Genomic DNA, 25,728 nt, shown 5'->3' on the forward strand with positions numbered 1-25,728 from the left:
AGAGTACACAAATGTCAATGGCCATCATATCCTAAGATCTTGAGGCAGAGAGACAGCTTTGTGTAAGATAATTCTATGAAAGCGCCAGAAAAACTATCAAGATACAGACGCCCACATTGAAAACTCTTATGTAAATAAACAATAAACGATTAATGGTACAGCAATGAAGTGCATTTTAAGAACATTGTCTCTAATAAGTGTAACAACGGAAAATCATTAACAACCAGTTGGAAAAGTGCAGTGCTTTTGTAGGCACTCCTTGTCTATCGCGCACTGCTGATAATTGCGAAAGTAATTGCAAAGACAACGCCGACGCAAATACTATTAGGTCTAGCGTATATGGAGCCAATATGTAGTGTAGCTACAACAAATATGTCTATGTTCGTCTGTGAAAATAAACTGGATAAGCAACTTGAGCTATCAGTAAACGGAACCTAGCTGCATAACACTGTGTGCGTGTTGTGTGTCAGTTCGACTGTCCTTAAGCCCTCAACCGATCGTTACATGAGAATCTTTAATATTTGGATAACCTATCTGACTGCGTATCTGAGTAAGAATTTACGGGTGATACAGAGTCGGACTTGTGCAATGGAATGTACTCGATTAGGGTACATGACGTGTTGTGGTGTGTCAGTGTGTCTGTTTTGGCCCTAAGGTTTGCACTCACCTTTCCAGATGACTGCCCTTTTCCATGTGGTTTACAGCAATTCGAAGCAACATGCAGCAGCAGCGGCAAAAACTTATTGTCACTACGAATGAATTTAATAAAAAGAAGTTGCTTGGTTCCTTTTAACTACTAAATAACTTGTGAGAAGGCATTTAATTAATTTACTTGTAACTTCAGAAACCAATAATAATAATAATAATAATAATAAACCCCGTGGAGGCCCAGGAAAAGAGTAGGCCTCTGGTATGTTCTGCCAGTCGTAAAAGGCGACGAAAAGAACAAACTACTAATAGGGCTAACCCCCCTTTTAGTGTGATTAGTTGGTTCAGGACAGAACTAATGAAGCCTAGGACAAGTGCTATCACGAAACTTCCTGGCAGATTAAAACTGAGTGCAGGACCGGCACACAGTTTTAATCTGCCATGAAGTTTCATATCAGCGCACACTCCACTGCAGAGTGAAAATCTCATTCAAGCGCTATCATGGTCGGGGATGACGTTTGAACCCTATGCCCGTCCACAATGGTAACGACACTGCTAGCCACATGGAAAATGATTTAAATCCAAATAGAGGTGTTATGATGGATATGCTTCCTGCAACCACCCTAGAAGGAAAACAAAGACAGAGGATGAGATGGTCAGATGAAGTTAACCAACACCTCATGTTCTGTTATTACCAAGCAACAAACTTAGGAACCAACACAACTGGATACAGATCACAAGTATACAAAACATTTATTACCAGATACCCTGAATTAAAATTTTTAACATAACAATGGCTGGCTGATCAGATCCGTGTAATAATCAAAAATAACAGGATACCCAAGTCAGAATTAGAAAACATCAAACAACAATTTTAACGAATACTGTAACAAAGTAATGTGCAACCAGAAGAAGAGGAAAATACAGTAATGGACTCAAACATCCCAGAGCAAACAAACGAAGAACAACACGCATAAATTAAACAATCAGAGGAAAACGAAATCTTAAGACAGCTACCAGAACAAGCACAAACAGAACTCGAAGTAACACACACGTTAGATATAGAAGAAAAATTTCAGCTGACATATATAGAATACAAAGACACAAATACAGACATTAGACCATTCTTGCACAGACCACCAAATAACCCACAAGTCGAAACAACAATAAAAACTATCAACACAATCATACACAACAAAATAAATGAAAACACAACTATGGAAGAGTTACAACTACTGGTTTATATAGGAGCACTCACTACACTAAATATACACACTAGGCAGAGATCAGAACCAACCAACACACAGAAGAAACCCACAAAACCAGCATGGCAACACAGGCTACAGATCAGAATAGAAAAACTGAGAAAAGACATCGGACAGCTAACACAATTTATAGGAAATGAAATGTCACAAAAAAAACGAAAAAGGTTAGGTAAAATTTCTCAACAAGAAGCGATTGAGCAATTAGATGAAAAGAAGCAGAAATTACAAGCATTGGCCAAACGACTTAGAAGATACAAAAATGTGAAAATAGAAGAAAACAAAACCAAACATTCAACACAAACCAAAAGAGATTTTACCAGACAATAGATCACATACATTAAAATAGACAATCCACCAAACATAGCAGACATGGAACACGTCTGGAGCAACATATGGCCAAACCCGGTATGACATAACAGGCATGCACAGTGGATACAAGCAGAAACAGATACATACAAGATGATACCACAAATGCCTGAAGTGATAATTTTGCAACATGAAGTCACCCAAGCAATTAATTCTACTCAATTGGAAAGCCCCTGGAAAAGATAAAATAGCAAATTTCTGGCTAAAGAAGTTCACCTCAACATATTCACATCTCACTTAATTATTTAACAATCACATTGCAGACCCATACACATTCTCTGATACACTTACACATGGAATAACTTATATGAAACCTAAAGATCAAGCAGACACAGCAAACCCAGCTAAATATCGCCCCATAACATGCCTACCAACAATATACAAAATATTAACTTCAGTCATTAAACAGAAATTAATGACACATACAACACAGAACAAAATTATAAATGAAGAACAAAAAGGCTGTTGCGAAGGAGCACGAGGATGTAAAGAGCAACTGATAATAGATGCAGAGGCGACATATCAAGCTAAAACTAAACAAAGGTCATTACACTACGCATACAATGATTACCAAAAAGCTTTTGATAGTGTACCCCACTCATGGTTACTACAAATATTGTAAATATACAAAGTAGATCCTAAACTGATACAGCTCCTAAACATAGTAATGATAAATTGGAAAACCACACTTAATATCCAAACAAATTCAAATAATATCACATCACAGCCAATACAGATTAAGCGTGGAATATACCAAGGAGACTCATTAAGTCCTTTCTGGTTCTGCCTTGCTGTGAACCCACTATCCAACATGCTAAATAATACACATTATGGATACAATATTACTGGAACATACCCACACAAAATCACACATTTGCTATACATGGATGATCTAAAACTACTGGCAGCAACAAATCAACAACTCAACCAATTACTAAAGATAACAGAAGTATTCAGCAATGATATAAACATGGCTTTAGAACAGACAAATGTAAGAAAAATAGCATAGTGAAGGGAAAACACACTGAACAAGAAGATTACATATTGGATAACCACAGCAACTGCATAGAAGCGATGGAAAAAACAGATGCCTATAAATATCCAGGATACAGACAAAAAATCGGAATAGATAATACAAATATTAAAGAAGAACTAAAAGAAAAATATAGACAAAGACTAACGAAAATACTGAAAACAGAATTGACAGCAAGAAACAAGACAAAAGCTATAAATACTTATGCTATACCAATATTGACCTACTCATTTGGAGTAGTGAAATGGAGTAATACAGACCTAGAAGCACTCAATACACTTACACGATCACAATGCCACAAATATAGAATACATCACATACATTCAGCAACTGAAAGATTCACATTAAGCAGAAAGGAAGGAGGAAGGGGATTTATTGACATAAAAAACCTACATTATGGACAGGTAGACAATTTAAGAAAATTCTTTATAGAACGAGCAGAAACTAGCAAAATACACAAAGCAATCACTCATATAAATACATCGACTACACCACTGCAATTTCATAACCACTTCTACAACCCTTTAGATCACATAACATCAACAGAAACGAAGAACGTAAGTTGGAAAAAGAAAACACTACATGCCAAGCACCCGTATCATCTAACACAGCCACGCATCGATCAAGACGCATCCAACACATGGCTAAGAAAAGGCAATATATACAGTGAGACGGAAGGATTCATGATTGCCATACAGGATCAAACAATAAACACCAGATATTACAGTAAGCATATAATTAAAGATCCCAATGCCACAACAGATAAATGCAGACTTTGCAAACAACAAATAGAAACAGTAGATCACATCACAAGTGGGTGTACAATACTAGCAAATACAGAATACCCCAGAAGACACAACAATGTAGCAAAAATAATACATCAACAGCTTGCCTTACAACATAAACTTATAAAACAACATGTTCCCACTTACAAGTATGCACCACAAAATGTACTGGAGAATGTTGAATACAAATTATACTGGAACAGAACCATTATAACAGATAAAACAACACCACATAACAAACCTGACATCATACTCAGCAATGAAAAGAAGAAATTAACACAAATAATCGAAATATCCATACCCAATACAACAAATATACAAAAGAAAAGAGGAGAAAAAATTGAAAAATACATCCAACTGTTTGAGGAACTCAAGGACATGTGGCATCAGGATAAAGTTGACATTATATCAATTATACTATCAACTACGGGAGTCATACCACACAATATCCACCAGTGCATCAATGCAATACAGCTACATCCAAACTTATATATACAACTACAGAAATCCGTAATTAATGATACATGTTCAATTACCCAAAAGTTCCTAAATGCAATATAACATATACCGTACAGTTAAAAGGAAGTCACGCTTCATCAAGGTCCACGTCACTTTCCATTTTCGAGCAGACATAACGTCTGAGAAAAGAAAGAATAATAATAATAATGACATAGGTAACAATAATGGCCGAGTGCCAGATTAACAGATTATTTGAATTTCAACGTTACGTTAACATAAAATAACCGCAGTATATTTGTTAATTAGACACAGAAAATAATTTGTATTATTTGGAGGCTAAGGTGGCTGCCTTATCTGACAAGAAAAACATCGGATTATTATATACCCGGACTAACAATCATGAGCGTAACCCTGAAATTGCTCTTTACGATATGCTTCAAAATTTAACTTGGATTCCATCTTCAAGTGTAGCTAAGCCATGTAAATCACTCTTGTCTATATAAATGTAATCAGGCCTTGAGTGTGGTAAGATCTGCCATCACCGACGTGAGGGCAACGTGACATTTTCTGTCTCCGATCTCTCGACCGACGCTACTACTTCCACTATCGCAGGCATCTCGTCTCGCAACAATGCTTAGAATAGCGCTCCCTTGTTTCGCCCTCAGATAGTTACTATCGATATCTGAGTGCTTACGCAACGCAAAGAGTAGCGTTAAGTTGACTATATTGTTTTCAGTGTAATAGAGACACACTCTTTACACAGGCCGGCAGCTGAAGCCGAGCGGTTCCAGGTGCTTCATTCTGGAACCGCTCGACCGCTACGGTCAGAGGTTCGAGTCCTTCCTTGGGCATGGATGTGTGTGATGTCCTTAGGTTAGTTAGGTTTCAGTAGTTCTAAGTTCTAGGCGACTGATGACCTCAGATGTTGAGTCCCATAGTGCTCAGAGCCATTTGAACCAATCTTTACAGAGGTTGGTGCATACGGTTACTATTCGAGTTTACATATTATCATTTTGTCATTTGGAAATCGAGTGTGCAACTGACGACTCTAGAAAATGAAGTGCCAAGTGGAGAAATCGGAAAATTTCCGACATATTCTTGTGTGTGTTCAACAGAGGCGTGACAACAGCGGTGGCAGCCAGAAACATTTGCGCCCTGAATGAGTATAATGCCACTGGACAGAGCACGGCATGAAGATGGTTTCTTCGTTTTAAGAAGGATCGTTTTCACTATAGCGACTCTCCACGTTCAAGAATATCTGCGGGATTTTATGAACATTGATTAAAACCAATAACCCACAATGATCCTTGTCAGTGTACTCGAGAACCAGCAAATGTGGTGAAATGTTATTCTACCATCGTGCCACATTTGCACGCAGTGGGGATGGCTCAAAAATCGGGAGTATGGATTCGGCTTGCTCTAGGCCAAAAATCACAAAAAATCAGCCGGTGGCCACATCTCTGCTTGCTCCTCACCACTTGGCTCGAATGACATGGACCATTCCTATCCTGCATTGTTACTGGTGACGAGAAATGATGCCTTTATGCTGACATAAGGAAAAGAAAGGAATGTGAGCCAAAACAAAGCAGCAGTCCCCCGCACAAAGACCTGTCCACAAAAGATACTGTTATGCGTCTGGTGGAACAGCGACGGTGTGATTTACTACGAATTGCTTTCCCGAGGTGCAGCCACCGTTATATTTATTGTCAATAACTGAGATGTCTTGCAGACGCGGTCCACGACCAACGACCAGGAATACTGTAAAAAGTGATACTACTCCATGATAACGCTTAGGTGCTAGACTGACAAAAAATCTGTATAAAAGTGTTGGGAAGTCATTCCACACCCGCCTTATTCACCTGACACTCTGCCCTCAAAATTTTCACCTTTTCCGCTCTTCTGGCGAATAACGTTCAAGGAACTTCTTTCCGGACGAAAAAACCACTCCGAACGCGGTTCGACGAGTGCTTCACTTCTAAACCACGTGATTTCTAAAGTCGTGGAATGGAAAAGTTACCCCAGCGTTGACAGACTGTTGTAAATAGTCAAGGAGAATATATTGTTGATGACTAAATTCTCTGTAACGTGTATCTGTTGTGCTCATTAAAGTTACGGGAAAACGCTACGAAATTGTGCGGCAACCTTAAGTTCTCGCATTACCCATATAACATACGTTTTGATAAAAACGTAGGTAGTGAACTCTTGTGCGTGGTTGAATAATCCTGAAAGGACATTATACTGAAAAGTCAAATGATATTCCTGCTTTTGGACAGCCATGTAACAGCTACTAGTATTATTTCAGCTACAATGTTTGCGAGTTTATGTCAACTCTAATGAATGAAAAGAAAAAAAAAAACTGTTTCTTTTGGTTGTACCGATGTCAGAGCAAAGTCTTGTAAAAAATGAACATCTTTGACACATTGTTATATCTGAGCAATATGCAACACCGTATATTCTTCTACTTTTTCTGACAATGAGGCCATATATAAATTTTACTAGATATATATTATTGCCAATAAAAATTAGAATGTTCCAATGTAAGCTCGTTTTATTGTAAAATTTCAAACCTGTCAGCTCTTCTGTTAAATTAAATGAGGAAATTAATTTCTGGGCGTTTAACTTGGAAACAGCTGGTTTGTTGACGCAAAGAACGAGCGCCACCAATGTTCTATCATTATTTATGTTAATAATAACATCTTACTTTGAAATCGGACTAACATTTTACAAAATAACTTCTTTTATACGAAAATTATCTACTTGTCAGGCCCTTCGTCCCCAAGTTCAAAAATGGCTCTGAGCACTATGGGGCTCAACTGCTGTGGTCATAAGTCCCCTAGGACTTAGAACTACTTAAACCTAACTAACCTAAGGACAGCACACAACACCCAGCCATCACGAGGCAGAGAAAATCCCTGACCCCGGCGGGAATCGAACCCGGGCGTGGGAAGCGAGAACGCTACCGCACGACCACGAGATGCGGGCGTCCCCAAGTGCACCATCAATCAACAACGGCGTTTACGCCTCATACTAATTTACGTTTAGTCCAATAAAGCCAATCAATATGATTTCGTTTGAGGTAAAAATAAACAGCACTTACAATAATTTCAATTCCAAATGAGAGTAGTTGCACTTCCGCTCTTTTATTGCCTGTGGGGCATATCCTTTTGTTTGCGTCTTTATAATACCTTCTAATCTGAAAAATTAATGATTTATACAGAAGGAACCACTTCGCCTAGTAGAGAACAGTGTTACCCTAAAGTCAGTCCATTTTCCTGAAGCTTTAACATTTTAATGTCAATTTGTTGCTCTCGGTTGTTCGTAAATGTCTCTAATAGTGACACTCTTCCTATACTTACATGATAAGTTTCACTTCCCATTGTCTTCCACAAGCACAATATACAGACCATGCGACATTATTTTAATTCCAATTTCTTTTATCCTATAAATTTTTTTCTAATGTTATGTCAAATTTTACTGTGTTTTAAATTTTTTAAATCGTTTGGCAGAATATTGGCGAACCGTAACCGCTGACAACCCACTTCCCTCCCATATGGGACGAGGGTGATGAAGCAACAATAAATAAAAAAAGGAATCATGTAAGTCTTTGACGTATTTTATACCACTTATTTTCAGAATGTATTTAACTCGAGGGTTTTTGTATTACGACGAATCTGTTTGTGAATTAATTACCACATCTGATTATGGCAGTAAATTTCCAGAACCGGTAATGTGAATACTGTAGTACTCAGGTAATCTTGTCGTTATTAATAGTTATGTAAGCATCAGTGGCTGCCCTTGTTCTGTATTGTCGAGATAATGTGTTTGTTCGATGCAGAGTTATTATAAATGATATGCTTCGGCGACCTATAGGCAGCAGGTTTTGATAAAGTGCAGCAGTGGGCGCAAATCTGGTCAGACATGGTTTATACTGTATGAGCTGTGAGCTATTCTTTTGTTCTACGCCTGGTTGCTATCACGCACAGTCTTGGACTGCGTTTTCTCGTTCTCCTTGGACCGTAATGACATGACAACTTCCGCAATTTCAAGGTTATTTCACAATGGTGCCATTAGTCAGCTCACAATACACGCACACAACATTAGCATGTGAACAGGTAACAAGTACACTGTTCCAGTTATTGTGCTAATCTAATCATTTCATAGTGACGCTCTCAACGTCCTAAATTATTAATATTATTGTTATTGTTATTGTTGTTGTTGGTGGTGGTGGTCTTCAGCTAAAAGGCTGGTTCGATGCAGTTCTCCACAGTAGCTTGTCTTGTGGAAGCCTCTTCATCTCTGTGTAATTACAACAACGTACACCATTTGAATTTGGTTACTGTATTCGAGCCTTGGTGTCTCTCTAGAATTTTTATCCCTGTAGCCCTCCGTTAGCAAACTCACGAAGCTTTGGTGTTTCAGGACGCGTCCTATCAGTCGATCCCTTCTTTTAGTTATGTATTACTTTAAGTTTTTATCTTCTTCAATGCAATTCAGTATTTCATCTTCTAGTTATTCGATCTACCCAACTACCCTTCAGAATTATTCTGTGACAGCATATTTTAAAAATTTCTGTTCTTTTCTCGTCTGAAGTGTTTATCGACTAAGTTCCAGGCATAAATCTTCAGAAATGAATTCCTAACAAATTATATTCGATGTTAACAGATTTCTCTTTTATAGAAACGCTTTTTACTAGCTGCTCGCGTTCGGTGGCTAATTTGAACACCTGTCAATTTACCGCCCAATTAGCAAAACTCATCTCTAGTTGTAGTGAGTCATTTCCTGATCTAATTCCCTCAGCATCATCTGTTTTAATTCAACTACATTCCGTTACCTTTCTTATATTAATTTTGTTGACGTTCATCTTACAGTATCTTTTCGAGGCATTAGTCGTTCCGATGAACTGCTTTTCAAGCCCCTTGCCGTCTCTGATGCAATTACATTGTCGTCAGCCAAACTCTAGGTCTTTATTTCTTATTCCTGAACTTTAATTCCCTTTCAGAATTCTCCTTGGTTTCCCTTAGAGCTTGCTCAATGTATAGATTAAATAGCAATGGAATAGGCTAAAATCCTGTACTACTACCTTCTCAAATACAAATTCCTTTCCATGGCCTTCGACTCATAACTACAGCCCAGTTTCTGTTCAAATTGTAAATAAAGTTTAAACACTGCACAATTATTGTCCTCTATTGCTCCACTGCACAATGAAAGTTATTCTTCGTACATGCCTTATCTCTTTGTTCCTTAAACAAATTGGTTTCCATTTATATCTCGCCTCGCCAGTCCTACAGATACGCTGCTCTTTCCTTATCTTTTCGCTTAACTTTGGTGTATTTGTCGACCTTTACATGTCAAATCTTTCCATTCTCCTCTTACTCGCTTTTCACATTTCTTGATTCACTTCCATACAATTTCTTTCTCAAACCAGGTGAAGTGGGACAGTAGTCAGCATACAACACACTCATTTCGGAAGAAGGCGGTTCATATCCCAGTCTATCAAAATGAACACTGTCGTCATTGTCCCAAATGGTTTATGGCGAATACAGGAATAGTTACGTCGGGTAGGATACAATCGACTGCCTGTTCTCACATTCTTGCAATTTAAGTTTGTGCTCTGTCTACAATGACATATTCGTCGAGAGCACGGTAAACAATAACCTTTCATTTCTTCCTCCAATTGAAGCCTATGCTTCATACATACTAACTTCTTTTGGCGAAGAATGGTCTATGCCTTGGTTAATCTGCTTCTGACGTCCTGCGTATTTCACCTGAAATACATTAGTTTGGTTCGAGGGCGGCAAAAACGACTTCGTCTACTGTACCTAAATTTTGACTTTTGGTTTGTCACCTTTCTCATTTCTGATGCTCAAGAGACCGTTCATTCCCTTTAAGATAATTTTTAATTCTCCCTGACTTTCACCCGGGACGGCAATAGCATCAGTGAATCTTGTCATTTCTACCCTTTCACCTGGATTTTTCTTCGACTTTTGGTGTTTTACTTATTGTTTCTAGTCGACAAACAGTAAAAATTTACACCCTGTTACGCCCTTTTTAATCCGTGGTCTTCTCTTTTTGTCTTCTATTCGTATAATTTTCTCTTGATTTCTGTAAGTACTGCATATTAACCGTCTCGGGCTATCAGTTGTGTAACTTTTACCAAACAGGTTTCGGACAGCCCACGTTCATACTTCAAAGTGGACAACAAAAGATATATAACTTACGTATAAACACTCCTGAGCAAAAACATTGTGATCACCTCCTTAATAAGTTGTTTATCCGTCTTTGGAACGAAATACATCACTGATTCTGCATATCACGTATCCGATAGTTCCTTCGTAGTTTTGTGGCGGTATGTGGCATTAGATGTCTACGCAAAGGTAATGTAATTCGCGTAAATAACGGGCTGCTTATTTGCGAACGCGGTGACAGCCCTCGATAGCGAAACAGATGGGTTCCGCAGGATTTACATCACGCGAATTTGAGCGCCGAGACATCAACGTGAGCTTACTATAATGCTCTGCATCACATTTGTGGCTCCGAGACACGGACATTTACACTGCTGAAAGATGACATCACCGTCGGGGAAAACATGAAGCATAAAATGATCCATGTGGTGGTTCGACGACTACCACAGGCACCATGCAAGCGCAACAGCATTCCTCCCACAGCATAATACTGTTCACATCAGCCTCCATCTACGGCGCGCTACATGTTTCGAGTCGCCGTTCACATCGATGACGACGTTTATGGAGACGACCACCGGCTTTTTTTTGGGGTGGGGGGGGGGGGGGGGGAGGGGGTCATATCAGTCTACTGACTGGTCTGATGCGGCCCGCCACGAATTCCTCTCCTGTGCTAACCTCTTCATCTCAGAGCAGCACTTGCAACTTACGTCCTCAATTATTTGCTGGATGTATTCCAATCTCAACCTTCGCCCTCTACAGCTCCCTCTAGTACCATGGAAGTCATTCCCTCATGTCTTAACGTATGTCCTATCATCCTATCCCTTCTCCTTATCAGTGTTTTCCACATGTTCCTTTCCTCTCAAATTCCCCGTAGAATCTCCTCATTCCTTATATTGTGAGTCCACCTAATTTTCAACATTCGTCTGTAACACCACATCTCAAATGCTTCGATTCTCGTCTGTTCCTATTTTCCCACGGTTCATGTTTCACTACCATAACTATGCTGTACTCCAGATGTACAATCTCAGAAATTTCTTCCTCAAATTAAGGCAGATATTTGATATTAGTAGAATTCTCTTGGCTAGGAATGTCCTTTTTGGCATTGCTAATCTGCTTTTGATGTCCTCCTTGCTCCTTCCGTCACTGGGTACTTTACTGCCTAGGTAGATGAATTCCCTAACTTCATCTACTTCGTGACCATCAATCCTGACATTAAGTTTCTCGCTGTACTCATTTCTACTAGTTCTCATTACTTCTTTGATTTACTCTCAATTCAATCTTCTACACTCATTAGACTGTTCAGTCCATTCAGCAGATCATGTAGTTCTTCACTTTCACTGAGGGTAGCAATGTCAACAGTGAATCGTATCATTGATATCCTTTCACCTTTAATTTTAATTCAACTCCTGAACGTTTCTTTTGTTTCCATCATAGCTTCCTCGATGAACAGATTGAACCATAGGGGCGAAAGACTACATCCTTCTCTTAAACCCTCTTTAATACGAGCACTTCATTCTTGGTCGTCTACTCTTATTAGTCCCTCTAGGCTGTTGTACATATTTATGTGACCCGTCTGTTCATATAGTTTATCCCTATTTTTCCCACAATTACGAACGTCTTGCACCATTTTACATGGTCGAACAGTTTTTTCAGGTCGACAAATCCTATGGAAATGTCTTGATGTTCCATTAGTCTTGCTTCCATTATTAACCGCAATGTCAGAATTACTTCTCTCGTGCCTTTACTTTTCCTAAAGCCAAACTGATCGTCATCAAGCGCGTCCTCAATTTTCTTCTCTACATTGTTCCTGTCAGCAACTTGGATGCGTGAGCTGTAAAGCTGATTATGAGATAATTCTCGTACTTGTTATCTCTTACCGTCTTCAGAATTGTGCGGATAATGTTTTTTCCGAAAGCCAGGTGGTATGTTGCCAGACTCATACATACTACACACCAACGTGAATAGTCGTTTAGTTGCCACTTCCCCCAGTGATTTTAGAAATTCTGATGGAATGTTGTCTATCCCTTCTCCCTTATTTGATCTTAAGTCCTCGAAATCTCTTTTAAATTGCTCTGAGCACTATGGGACATAACTTCTGAGGTCATCAGTCGCCTAGAACTTAGAACTAATTAAACCTAACTAACCTAAGGACACCACACACATCCATGCCCGAGCCAGGATCCGAGCCTGCTACCATAGCTGTCGCTCGGTTCCAGACTGTAGCGCCCAGAACCGCACGGCCACTCCGGCCAGCAAAGCTCTTTTAAATTCTGATTCTAAAACTGCATCTCCTATCTCTTCCTGTTTCTTCTTCTGTCACATCAGACGAATCTTCTCCCTCATACAGGCTTTCAATGTATTCTTTCCACTTATCCGCTTTCTCTTCTGCGTTTAACGGTGGAATTCCCGTTGCACTCCTAATGTTATCACCCTAGTTTTTAATATCACCGAAGATTGTTTTGACTTTCCTGTATGCTGAGTCTGTCCAGCCGACAATTATTTCTTTTTCGATGTCTTCACATTTTTCCTGCAGCCATTTCGTCTTAGCTTTCTTGCACTTCCTATTTATTTCATTCGTCAGCGACTTAGTTCTGCATTCCTGAGTTTCCCGGAACATTTTTGTACTTCCTCTTTTTTATTGAGCCGGCCGAAGTGGCCGTGCGGTTAAAGGCGCTGCAGTCTGGAACCGCAAGACCGCTACGGTCGCAGGTTCGAATCCTGCCTCGGGCATGGATGTTTGTGATGTCCTTAGGTTAGTTAGGTTTAACTAGTTCTAAGTTCTAGGGGACTGATGACCACAGCAGTTAAGTCCCATAGTGCTCAGAGCCATTTGAACCATTTTTTTTTTTTTTATTGATCAATTGAAGTATTTCTTCTGTTACCCATGATTTCTTCGCAGTTACCTTCTTGTACTTACGTTTTCCTTCCCTAGTTCTGGTGATGGCCCTTTTCAGAGATGTCCATTCCTCTTCATCTGTACTGTCCTGCTGAACTATTCCTTATTGCTGTATCTATAACCTTAGCGAACTTCAACGGTATTTCGTCATTCCTTAGTACTTCAGTATCCCTATTGTTTGCGTATTGATTCTCGCTGGTTAATCTCTTAAACTTCAGCCCACTCTTCATCGACACTATATTGTGACCTGAGTCTATATCCTCTCTTGGGTACGCCTTAAAATCCAGTATCTGATTTCGGAATCTCTGTCTGACCATGATGCAATCTAACTGAAATCATTCCGTATCAGCTAGTGTTTTCCAAGTGTACCTCCTCCTCTTGTGATTCTTGAACAGAATATTCGCTATTAGTAGCTGAAACTTGTTACAGATCTCAATTAGTCTTTCTCCTCGCTCATTCCTTGTCCCAAGCCCATATTCTCCTGTAACCATTTCTTCTGCTCCTTCCCTTCTACAACCATGGACCTAGTGTACCAAAAACATAATTAACCCGAAGAGCCACCTGTTTCCATTGATAAACGGTCGAATCACCATGGTGCAATGCCCACTGCAATGGTAACTGACTATGTCGTTGGGTCAGTCAACCTTTGAGCACGTAAGGATGGTCTGCTGCGCAGTTCCACGTTCAATAATTCACGATGAACGGTGTGCCCCGAAACTCTTGTGCGTGTACCAGCATTATGCTCCTTCGGCAGATTGAGACAACCATCTACCGTACTCTACAGAGCAGACAAGCCTGCGAACCACATGTTCTGTGACGGACTGTGAACGTCCATCCATTTAGCGTCTAGTATTACTTTCACTGTCCTACCTCTTTCCGCAGATGTTCACGGCAGTAGAACGTGAACACTCGACCATATTCGCCGCCTTCGAGATACTCGTTCACAGGCATTGCGTAATAATAATCTGCCTTTTGTCTCAATGGATTTCCCCTTTACAGTCCGTATCTTCTCTAGGGTGAACCCCATTTGTGTCTGCTTTGCTAACACACTTTTCTTATCGCGTCACGTGCCCCCCCCCCCCCCCCCCCACCCGAAACACCACCACACGGCATCCAACATCGCAGTGGTCGTAATGTTTTGGTTTATCAGTTTATGCATGTATGTAATAAGTGACAATGCTAATTTAACTCTACAGTGTTAATATAGTTCGTGCATTAATGACATGGACAGACGTATGAATATGGTGAAGTTAATTTCAGACTGCGACTTCACGCCCTTTGTCCCAATTGCGTGAAGTATGCGCACTGTACTATTAATATCTTAAAAGCGCTACTTACCGCCGGCGTAGATTAAGCCTTCCTGCGACGTGACACCGAATATGATGGGCACGGGGGTGAACTGGCCGCTGCTTATGATGTCTGCCGGGTCTTCAGTTATCAGTGCGCCTTCAGTGCCCGCCGGCTCCAGCGTCGGCCGGAAAGGGAACATTTCTTGCAACGTCTTGTCCTGCGAACCCAAGTTGTTTTTAGTTCGGCACCGTGGTTCTTATAATGCTCTCAGAATAACTATTTTTCGATTTGACTTAACGGACACTTTCCGCTACAAGATAAAATTACTTTAGACTAGTCGTCCCTTTCAGTACAAGCAATTTTATAATAGTAACTTGTTGGTTAGAGATATATTTTGTAAATAATTTTGACCTTCAGTCACAATATTTTTTATTTTCTAATTACTGTTCAAAGCATTTCAGAACGACAGCTACATTTTCAAGGACTGTATGTATAGACATAATGGGCGCTGCAACTGCTTTCTTTGTTATTCAGACCAGAATGTCACGTGACAAATCCCATGAAGCCGTGCACCTGTATGTCTAACACATCAATGTCAGCAACAGTAATTATATTCTCTGGAACTATGAATTTGGGTTTGTACTAATATGAATTCTGGGTGATTCGACTGCTTTACGAAAATAAAAGTAGGTAGAACTCTTAGTTCGCAGATGCGTGCGGGTGAAATGGTTATCTTATTTTCTGTGGACGGAAAATCTCACATTGAAGGCATGACTCATTTTGTTTACCGCATTAAATCTATTCTGATATCGCTATCGGCATGTCGTAAGCCTACCATTCACACTGGAGCCATGTTCTTTAACAGAAACACATTAGTTGAGCGTTGGAGAGCAGAAATGAATAGTTTTGGATTTGAGCGCTCGAGTTTAGTTGAGGCAATCAGGATTTCTAGGAACATTAAATGTGAAACTAATCTAGATGACAGGGGAGCGCGGGAAAAAGAAAGGAAGAACATTGATTTGTAATACAGAGGAAAAAAATGGTAATAAGAAGCTATTAAGGAGGTAGTGAACAGGCCGAAAGTGGCTGAAGTGGTTAATAAATCGTATGTGAATGTCAAGAAATAGTAATTGTTCTACACGAAATTTCGTTTAATTAGTCTGGATTTTCGTAGGTTATAAGCTCAACGGACAAAAAGTTAGTTACCCGTAGAAGAATCTTTACAGGCAGCCGTTAGTACTGCGTAATTCGGCTCCTGGACTTTTTATCTTCCAGGATCGACTGCAAGCACACTATCTACGTGTAATAGAATACTTCACACTGGTTTTTCCTTGCTTATTATAATGTAAAAGCAGTTGGGAAGTGATTCCACAAGGCTGTGCAGTTACGTCGCATCTCGGTTAAGCTCGCTGAGGATTCCTTCAACATGGTTCCACCAAATTGTAGGGCTGCTTATGTCGGCATTTTACTCACTGTTCCAAGAGATTCCAAAGATTTCCTTTTTAGGTGCAAGTCACGTGATTTTGCGTACCAATAGAGACATAATAGCACGAGGCCGTGTTCAGGAAACCAGTCATATACTCTTCCAGCCCGATGAACTTTTCTGTTGTCTTCATGCGTCTGTGTGAGCAATGGCCTCTTGCGAGGTGACCGACTCCAGATGTTCAGCATGTCGTTCCTGTCGCGATGTTTTAACAGGTTGGAATGGACCTTCAATCACAGCCTGCAGCCATTCGTGTCGGGTGTTGAAGCGATTTTGATTTACAGTGCCGTGGTACGCACCTTCGGTCCCTCTCAGTGAGGACTTACGTCTACATCTACACGTAGACGGATATTCTGAAAATCATACCGATGTGCCTGACAAAGGGTTCATCAGACCACCTTCACAATAATTCTTTATTATTCCACTCTCTAGCGCGAGCGGAGAAAACAATCCCCTATGTCTTTCCATGCGAGCTCTGATTTCCCTAATTTTATTATAACGATCGTTTCTTCCTACGGAGGTTGGAATCAACAGAATAGTTTCACATTTGGAGGAAAAAGTCTGGTGATTGAAATTTCGTGAGAACATCCCGCGAAAACGAGAAACACCTTCCTTCTGGTGTTGTCCACCCCAAATCCTGTCTCATGTCCGTGACACTCTCTCCCCTATTTCCTGTTAATACAAAATGTGCAGCCCTTCTTTGTACTTTATCGATGTTTTCCGTTAATTCTATCTGATAAGAATCCCACATCCTGCAGCAGTACTCCAAAAGAAGACGAACAAACGTAGTGTAGGCAGTCTCTTTACTACATCTGTTGCCTCTTCTTAGTGCTCTGCCAATAAAACGCAGACTTTGGTTCGCCCTCCCCACAACATTTTCTATGTGCTTTTTCTATTGAAGTTGTTCGTAACTGTAATTCCTAGGTATTCTGACGTGTTTCGCAACCGATGTGTTACACCACTGCTTGTAGTCACATTGAACAATCCGCCACGAAACACCAACGAACGCAGCAACTTCACGGAACGCTCGGCCGTTGGCATGGCCAAACACGATTGCAGTTTTACATGCTTTGTTAAGTCGGTATAAATACCCATGTTTATGTAGCATGTCCGCTTGAAATACAAATTTCTCTCATCGCTACTCCCTTATGCTCAAAGAGAGACAGTGCGCGCGTGGTTGACCACATGACTCGATCGTTGCGCCATCTGTAAAGGCTTAAAGATTCAGCTGCGACTGTGCACTAGGGTGACCAGTTTTTGTTCGCTGAGGTTATATCAGAACCACACCAGTCGGAATCAAAATAGTATCGTCACAACAGCCTGCGAAAGCGTTAGCAAATTGAATTTATAAGGGGTTCCAATGCTCGTGTAATAAATAATGTTTACATTCACATATTTTGAATGTCTGTGTTACTGAATATGAGCAATTGACATCATATTGGCGGTCTGCACTGAAAGTAGTAATAATAAATTGTATTAGGTACTAGTCCCAACGTGAGAGTTCTTAAACCTCACCCTTACGTATTTCTTCAGTCTTCATCGACCTTACTACATTACACTACTGGCCATTAAAATTGCTACACCACGAAGATGACGAAATTTAACCGACAGGAAGAAGATGCTGTGATATGCAAATGATTACCTTTTCAGAGCATTCACACAAGATTGGCGCCGGTGGAGACACCTGCAACGTGCTGACACGAGGAAAGTTTCCAACCGATTTCTCATACACAAACAGCGGTTGACCGCCGTTGCCTGGTGAAACGTTGTTGTGATGCCTCGCGTAAGGAGGAGAAATGCGTACCATCACGTTTCCGACTTTGATAAAGGTCGGATTGTAGCCTATCGCGATTGCGGTTTATCGTATCGTGACATTCCTGCTCGCGTTGGTCGAGATCTAATGACCGTTAGCAGAATATGGAATCGGTGGGTTCAGGAGGGTGCTAAAGAGCGCCAGCTGGATCCCAACGGCCTCATATCACTAGCAGTCGAGATGACAGGCATCTTATCCGCATCTACATCTACATCTACATCTACATCTACATCTACATCTATACTCCGCGAGCCACCTTACGGTGTGTGGCGGGGGGTACTTATTGTACCACTATCTGACCCCCCCTTCCCTGTTCCATTCACGAATTGTGCGTGGGAAGAACGACTGCTTGTAAGTCTCCGTATTTGCTCTAATTTCTCGGATCTTTTCGTTGTGATCATTACGCGAGATATATGTGGGCGGTAGTAATATGTTGCCCATCTCTTCCCGGAATGTGCTCTCTCGTAATTTCGATAATAAACCTCTCTGTATTGCGTAACGCCTTTCTTGAAGTGTCCGCCACTGGAGCTTGTTCAGCATCTCCGTAACGCTCTCGCGCTGACTAAATGTCCCCATGACGAATCGCGCTGCTTTTCGCTGGATCATGTCTATCTCTTCTATTAATCCAACCTGGTAAGGGTCCCATACTGATGAGCAATACTCAAGAATCGGACGAACAAGCGTTTTGTAAGCTACTTCTTTCGTCGATGAGTCACATTTTCTGTAACGGATCGTGCAGCCACGTCTCGATTCCTGAGTCAACAGATGGGGACGTTTGCAAGACAACAACCATCTGCACTAACAGTTCAACGACGTTTCCAGCAACATGGACTATCAGCTCGGAGAGCATGGCTGCGGTTACCCTTGACGCTGCATCACAGACAGGAGCTCCTGCGACGGTGTACTCAACGACGAACCTGGGTGCACGAACGGCAAAACGTCATTTTTTCGGATGAATCCAGGTTCTGTTTACAACATCATGATGGTCGCATCCGTGTTTGGCGACATCGTGGTGAACTCACATTGGAAGCGTGTATTCGTCATCGCCACACTGGCGTATCACTCGGCGTGATGGTATGGGGGCCATTGGTTACACTCCATCATTCAGCATGGTGTCTGTTCTGTATCGTGTCTCCTTACCACTTTCGCGCAACGACGCTCTGAGCGTGTTTTTTAGGGAATTTTCTAGTTTGAACCTGGGACCTGTTGCTGGTAAGGAGACGCCAGACCACACATGACATTTAGAATTCAGAAGAGTTCAGTGATACTAGCGATGATGTAACCAAATAATTATTTCAGTGTCAGCTCCACTGCACTCCCTGTAAAAGAATCTTAATACTAACTAAATTTAGTGGAAGGGGTGCAAGGCTTTCCTGTTTTTAGTTAGATGGTAAAATAACGTCGAAAAATCAGTTCAGTTTACCAATGGAAATTTATTCTACTCACAAAACATCGTTTGTAAATTGCGCTATTGATAAAAGGAAATGTTTTAATACAGGATAATAAAAACAAACTGCGTTCAACAAAAATGTGAACGAATATTCCCTGAATGGGTTTCCAAGTTCTACAATGGATCGAAGGATGACCTGTGCCATATCACATCTATAATCTAGGTTTAAATTAAGTTTCACAAAAGAGAAAACTATCAAAATGGTCTACAGCGACCCTCAATTATCTTTAATTACTTACGTAACTTGCTATGAATTACAGTGGCTGATGTGGCTTCTCAATAACTATATAACAGAAACATCATCGTGTTTCAGATTTTTACTTCAAGTGGCAAATGTGAACACTATGAGCTTTAATTGACGATCGACACTAGTATTACGCAAAAAGGGGGTGTAACAGATGAGACTTCTGCAGTTCTGAGTGAAGCTTTATGTGCTGTTATGCGGCATCGCGTGTGTTCATTACCTTGTCGGTGTTCGTCAGGGGGTGGCGAGCAGCACAGCTCCGCTCACCTCGCCGTCTCGGAAGCAACTCCCTTCTAACTTCTCCTTACTACAATTTACCGAAGTTGGTTTAAAAACTATCTGGCTGTTTTTTCATCCGACCAATCAGGGTCTCAATGTTAACCTTAAGCTCCGCCTACAAAAATTCTTTCTATCCAATAACAATCATACTTTTCGTGGTGGGGCAATGTTTTTGAAGTTTTCAATGTAACAGAGACGCGAAAAAGTCTCACACTAAAACTTGCAGCTGGTTTGGTCCTTTTAGCGTTATCGTAAGATCTATAATGTTCTTCTGGAGGGCTCTAGCTTTTAACATGGGCTGGGGGTGGTCCTAACGGTTAACTGGCTACGTGGTTGTCCGTCCCTTATCGTAGGGCCTTCTAAGTTAACACGGTTCTGCTCTCGGCTTCTGTTCTCGTTTCTCCCCTCGGAACTGCGTCTGTCTCACGGTGGGAAGGTATGACATGCATTTAGGCATTCTTGTGTTAGTCTGTGGTATTCCATTAGCTCACTCGTTACTCGTATTACTTTGGTTAATTTAATGTCACGATTTATTCGGAGCTATGTGACATACTACTGAATTTGCTTATCATGTCAGGGTTTTCATGGAAGGTGTTGGATTTGCCTGACACCTTACAACGCGTCTCGGTCACCTCTTGTTCGCATTGACGGCACTTTGAACAGTGAACGTTACATTTCAGATTATTACGATCTGTGGCTCTACCCTTCATTCGATCCCTGCGAAACCCTACATTTCAGCAGGATAATGCACGACCGCATGTTGCTGGTCCTGTACGGGCCTATCTGGATACGGAAAATGTTCGACTGCTGCCCTGGCCAGCACATTCTCCAGATCTCTCACCAACTGAAAAGGTCTGGTCAATGGTGGCCGAGCAACTGGCTCGTCACAATAATCCAGTCACTACTCTTGATAAACTGTGTAATCGTGTTGAAGCTACATGGGCATCTGTACCTGTACCCGCCATCCAAGCTCTATTTGAAAAAATGGTTCAAATGGCTCTGAGCACTATGGGACATCTCAGGTCATCAGTCCCCTAGAACTTAGAACTAGTTAAACCTAACTAACCTAAGGACATCACAGTCATCCATGCCCGAGGCGGGATTCGAACCCACGACCGTAGCGGTCGCGCGGTTCCAGACTGAAGCGCCTAGAACCGCTCGGCCACCGGAGGCCGGCGCTCTGTTTGACTCAATGCCCAGGCGTATCAAGGCCGTCATTAAGGCCAGAGATGGTTGTTCTGGGTACTGATTTCTCAGGATCTAAGCACCCAAATTGTGCGAAAATGTAATCACATGTCAGTTCTAATATAATATATTCGTCCAATGAATACCCGTTTATCATCTGCATTTCTTCTTGGTGAAGCAATTTTAATGGCCAGTAGTGTACATTGGATTGCCTTAATCTGCGACCAATAATCTTCACTGAAAAATGGTGGAAGCTAACCACCGGACTAATTCAGGGAATTTAATACATTGTTCGAACAGCCTCTACAGGCTTTGTGGGCAGTCCGCCTGCGTAGAGATATCGGGATTTTGTCGCTGTTACTAGCAGCCGCACTCACCTTCTGGGAGCGACAGTGCATCATCTCCTCGACCAGCTTCCTGGCGGGGACCTCCCTCATGAAGGCCAGCAGCTCCTCTGAAGAGGCGCCCTGCTTCAGCCCCAGGTGGTGCGCCAGCCGGAACGTACGCTCCGCCACCGGCGCGTCTAGGCTGCCGCGTGACGCCACCGAGCTCTGGCAGATGGCGCGGTGGAACAGGCCTGCAAAGTGTTCCGTGTAGCGTCCATCACAAGTTCCTCACTCTCCGGTCTGAGCCACATTACTCATCAGTGCCAACAGGTATCTACAATAATCCAGAACTAATCCAAGTTTGCATACACTAAGAGCCTAATGAAAGGGTTGGAACCAGCGCAGATTAAGAAAATATCGTTCCTTATTTTATCATTCATAGGACAGGTGATCTCCGGTTGATTCCATATTTCTGTATTCCCAGAATGCTTTTCAAACCGAACCTCACAAGTGGTTTCTAACCAGATTAGCTGCCTGTGGAGTATCCTCTCAGTTATGAGACTGGATCCGTAATTTCCTTTCGGAAAAGTGACAGTTCTTACTAACTGACAGATATGGTGACACGATAGTCTTGCCTGGCATTCCCCCAAGGAAGTATTATACGACCTGTGCTGCTGCTAATTTATATAAAAGATGAGCAGACCTCATATATTCTTTTGCAAATCATGCTGTCGTTTACCGTCTAGTGAAGTCACAAGAATATCATCAAGTACACAATGATTTAGACATCGACATGGTGGAGTAAGAGGCAACGGACTCTTGGCATTGAGATCCGCCATACGAGTACTAAGAATTTACCTTGGCAACATAGAAATCTAGAGGCTGTAGATTCGACTGAAAGCAAGAGATAAGCACTTAAATCGGGACCATCACATAAAATATTGTGATAAAGGCAAACAACGATTGTGTTTTATTGGAACACTTAGAAGATACAACAAACCAACAGAACACACTATCTACACTACCCTCGTCTGTCCTCTGCTAAACCGTTTCTACGCAGTATGGGATCCTTACCAGATGAGACTGATGGAGGACATCGAAGTAGTACAGAGAAGGGCAGACCGTTTGCGGGTTGAGGCGAGTGGTGTCGTAATAAACTTGTGTCAAACATCCCTCTTCCGACTGCCAAAACATTTGTTTACTCTGTCCCATATATGGGGGATGACTATGGTGATTACAATAAGAAAAATCAGTGCGTGCACGCACGGAATGGTGTAGGTATTTCTTTTTCCTACGTGCTACTAAAGAATGAAAGAGTAGAGAATTTGGAAGTGGTGCTATGTACCCTCTGCAAACACATATGTGTGAGTTGCTGAGTAATCACGTTGTTGTAGCTGACAAATTTTTATCAGTCCAACTGAAGCATCATTGGTAGTACTAGATATACGAGGGTTGGAACTTAAATAGTGGCAACTGCTATTTATTCACAACCGATACAAAAGAGTTACATGTTTGCACCTGTTACTGTCCTTCAAAGTAGTCACCAGCGTTGTGCAGAACCCGTTGCCTCCAGTCGGTCAGGCACAAATGGCGCGCACGTCAATGAATTATCGTGTTCAATAATGTCGCCAGTTAATTAAAATGTTAAAGGAGGACTAAAAATTAATGAAGAATACGTAGTTATGTGGATGAATGAGGAAAACTGCGAAACAGACCAAATTTGAACAGATAAAGAAATAATCAAATGCGGGCAAAAATGGTATGATTAAAGTGATGAAGGAGAGGACGTAGAAGGTGATTTCATGAAGATTTCTCACACTGGTGGTGCTTGATCTGTATATATCTTTGTGGAGTATATTATGGAACGACCAGATTTATGAAGTACTTACGTCATGCTTGTAAAGCGATTGCGTGTCGGCGTTGCATACAGTCACTGAGACTATTAAAACTTCTGGACCTTATTCATAGTGCGTCATCCTGTTATTTACTTATTCATTGGAAATCTAATACTAAAATATACTGTTGTTAATGTTCTTTGAAACACCTAGGACATAAGGCAAGTACACGATGGCAAGTGCGTTCATGACCACGCAGAGACTAACTGCTACAGAGTATTCGCGAAGCAGTGAGCCGAATCTGTTTCTTACCTTTGGCCATTGGTGACAGGACGTGCAGATGACAGGCCCTGCTACCAGCGCTCTCGCCGAATATCGTGATGTTGTCGGTGTCTCCACCGAAGGCAGAAATATTGTCCTTGACCCAGCGGAGGGCCATAACTTGATCTTTGAGTCCCATGTTGCCGGTGACAACCGAATCACCCGTACTCATGAAACCTGCATAACAAGCAAAGCGTTACGTGGAGAGAAACTCAATATAAAATGAGTATGAACTTAGGACTAGGCATGAGTACACAAGATGAGTCCACCATTAAGTTGAAGCAGCTCCAATGCAACTGAGGATTACTTTGCCCTTTACTGACTTAAAAAAACCGGAACGAAATATAAGAGACCCTTTCATTAGTGTCACACGTACGTCACGGGGCGAAACTGCAGTGAAGTTTCGAAGTCAGTACATCGTCCTGCTGTTTCTGCAGCAAGTTTCACTGCTAACATTGGAAGTTTTGTTTGAAAACTCATAGTTGTTGCCATATCTCGATACACCAAATAGCTTCGTGTGTTTAATAAATTTCGACAGTAAGTTCTTTCATATCGGGTGCCACAGCTAGATATCGCACTATCAACTATACTCAGCGATGTGCCATTTTCAAGTACTTCCTCGTATCCTCATAGTTTTAAGTGGCCTTCCTGTGTGGGTGTGTACATTGTATCTGTTATTTAAATACACCAGCTAATAGAAGTATGTGAACACCTATTAGTGGACATTAACATGGAATGTGTCCATCCTTCTCCTTTATGGCGGCCTGAATTTAGCTGGGGGCACTTTCAGTCAAGGGGCTCATTGTCTGTGGAGCAATGGCAGCCTAGACTATCCCAAAAGCTGGTAACATGGAGGGTAGTGACGTTGAACGCTTGGTTCTGGAGCGTAGTCGACGATGTAACTTATGTCGAAGGTATTCCATTGGGTGCAAGTGGCGACTCTGGGGCTCAGGAATGTTACTGCCAATAACCACTGCTGCTATATGACAGGGTGCATTCTCATGCTGATTCAGTAATCGTCTCAGAATTGTTCCTCTGCTCTACAAAGTACACAGTGCTATAAAATGTGTACACGTAATTCTGCATTTACCGTCTTCTTAAGTGCAACAAGTGGATCCACCCTAACCACAAAAAATACGGTTTGCATAACTTCCTCGGCACTTCACGGTTGCCACTACTCATGATGGCACGTAGTGTTCTCCAGACATTCACCAAGCCTAAACCATTCTATTGGATTGACATAGGGTATAGTCTAATCAATTGATATCACTCGTTTTCAGTAATCCACTGTCCGCCTCAATCGTCGCTTAGCACTTACTACGAAAGCCCTTGTCTTCCGAGCGTCTGTTCGACCGTTGAACTCCTACGCACAATCACAGGACTAATTAGACTGCTGACAACACTTCGTAACTCTCGATTAATTCATTCCGCCGATTTCAAATGATTTTTTTTACACACAACCTTCCCCCCCACCACCCTGCCCTCCTCCCTCCTACCACCTCCACAGTGCTCGACAATCCCGCCCCCTGTCTGTCAGAACAAAACGCGAAGCAACTACGGCTAGAACAAGACCAGGCAGCAGGTCTTGTTCTAGCCGCAGTAGTTCCTTCGCGTTTTCACTTCACAGTCACATGACCAACAATCGACGTTGCAGCTTTACAAGAATTGGAAGATCCCTGTTGGATCTGTCAGTTCCAAGTCCTGCCCAACCCATTGTAGTGTTACTGCTTCTGTAGTGAAAAACACAATACAACCTCCCCTCGCCAGCCTCTCCCCATCTCCAACCCCCACCCCCTCCACCCCACACACAAACACGGCTTTCCATGTTATACTGGATCCGGGCGGGATTAGCCGAGCGGTCTTAGGCG

At 41.6% G+C, this 25,728-nt stretch overlaps 1 protein-coding gene across 4 annotated transcripts in view; it reads right to left on the bottom strand.

The window, feature by feature from the left end:
• Positions 1–25,728, bottom strand: part of LOC126457729 (esterase E4-like) — a 339,670-nt gene that overhangs the window by 25,607 nt on the left and 288,335 nt on the right. Inside the window, exons 4-6 of one of the 4 annotated variants that reach the window (XM_050094267.1) lie at positions 23,852–24,037; positions 21,756–21,955; positions 14,973–15,141 (exon numbers count right to left, since the gene is read on the bottom strand). The exons of 2 other annotated variants lie outside the window; for them this stretch is intronic. In XM_050094267.1, the coding sequence (XP_049950224.1) occupies positions 14,973–15,141; positions 21,756–21,955; positions 23,852–24,037 (555 nt within the window). The remainder of the gene's footprint in view (positions 1–14,972; positions 15,142–21,755; positions 21,956–23,851; positions 24,038–25,728) is intronic. One more of the 4 variants, XM_050094268.1, reaches the window with a different exon arrangement.

This window comes from Schistocerca serialis, chromosome 2 (assembly GCF_023864345.2).
Source record: "Schistocerca serialis cubense isolate TAMUIC-IGC-003099 chromosome 2, iqSchSeri2.2, whole genome shotgun sequence".
In the NCBI taxonomy this organism is placed as follows: domain Eukaryota; kingdom Metazoa; phylum Arthropoda; class Insecta; order Orthoptera; family Acrididae; genus Schistocerca; species Schistocerca serialis.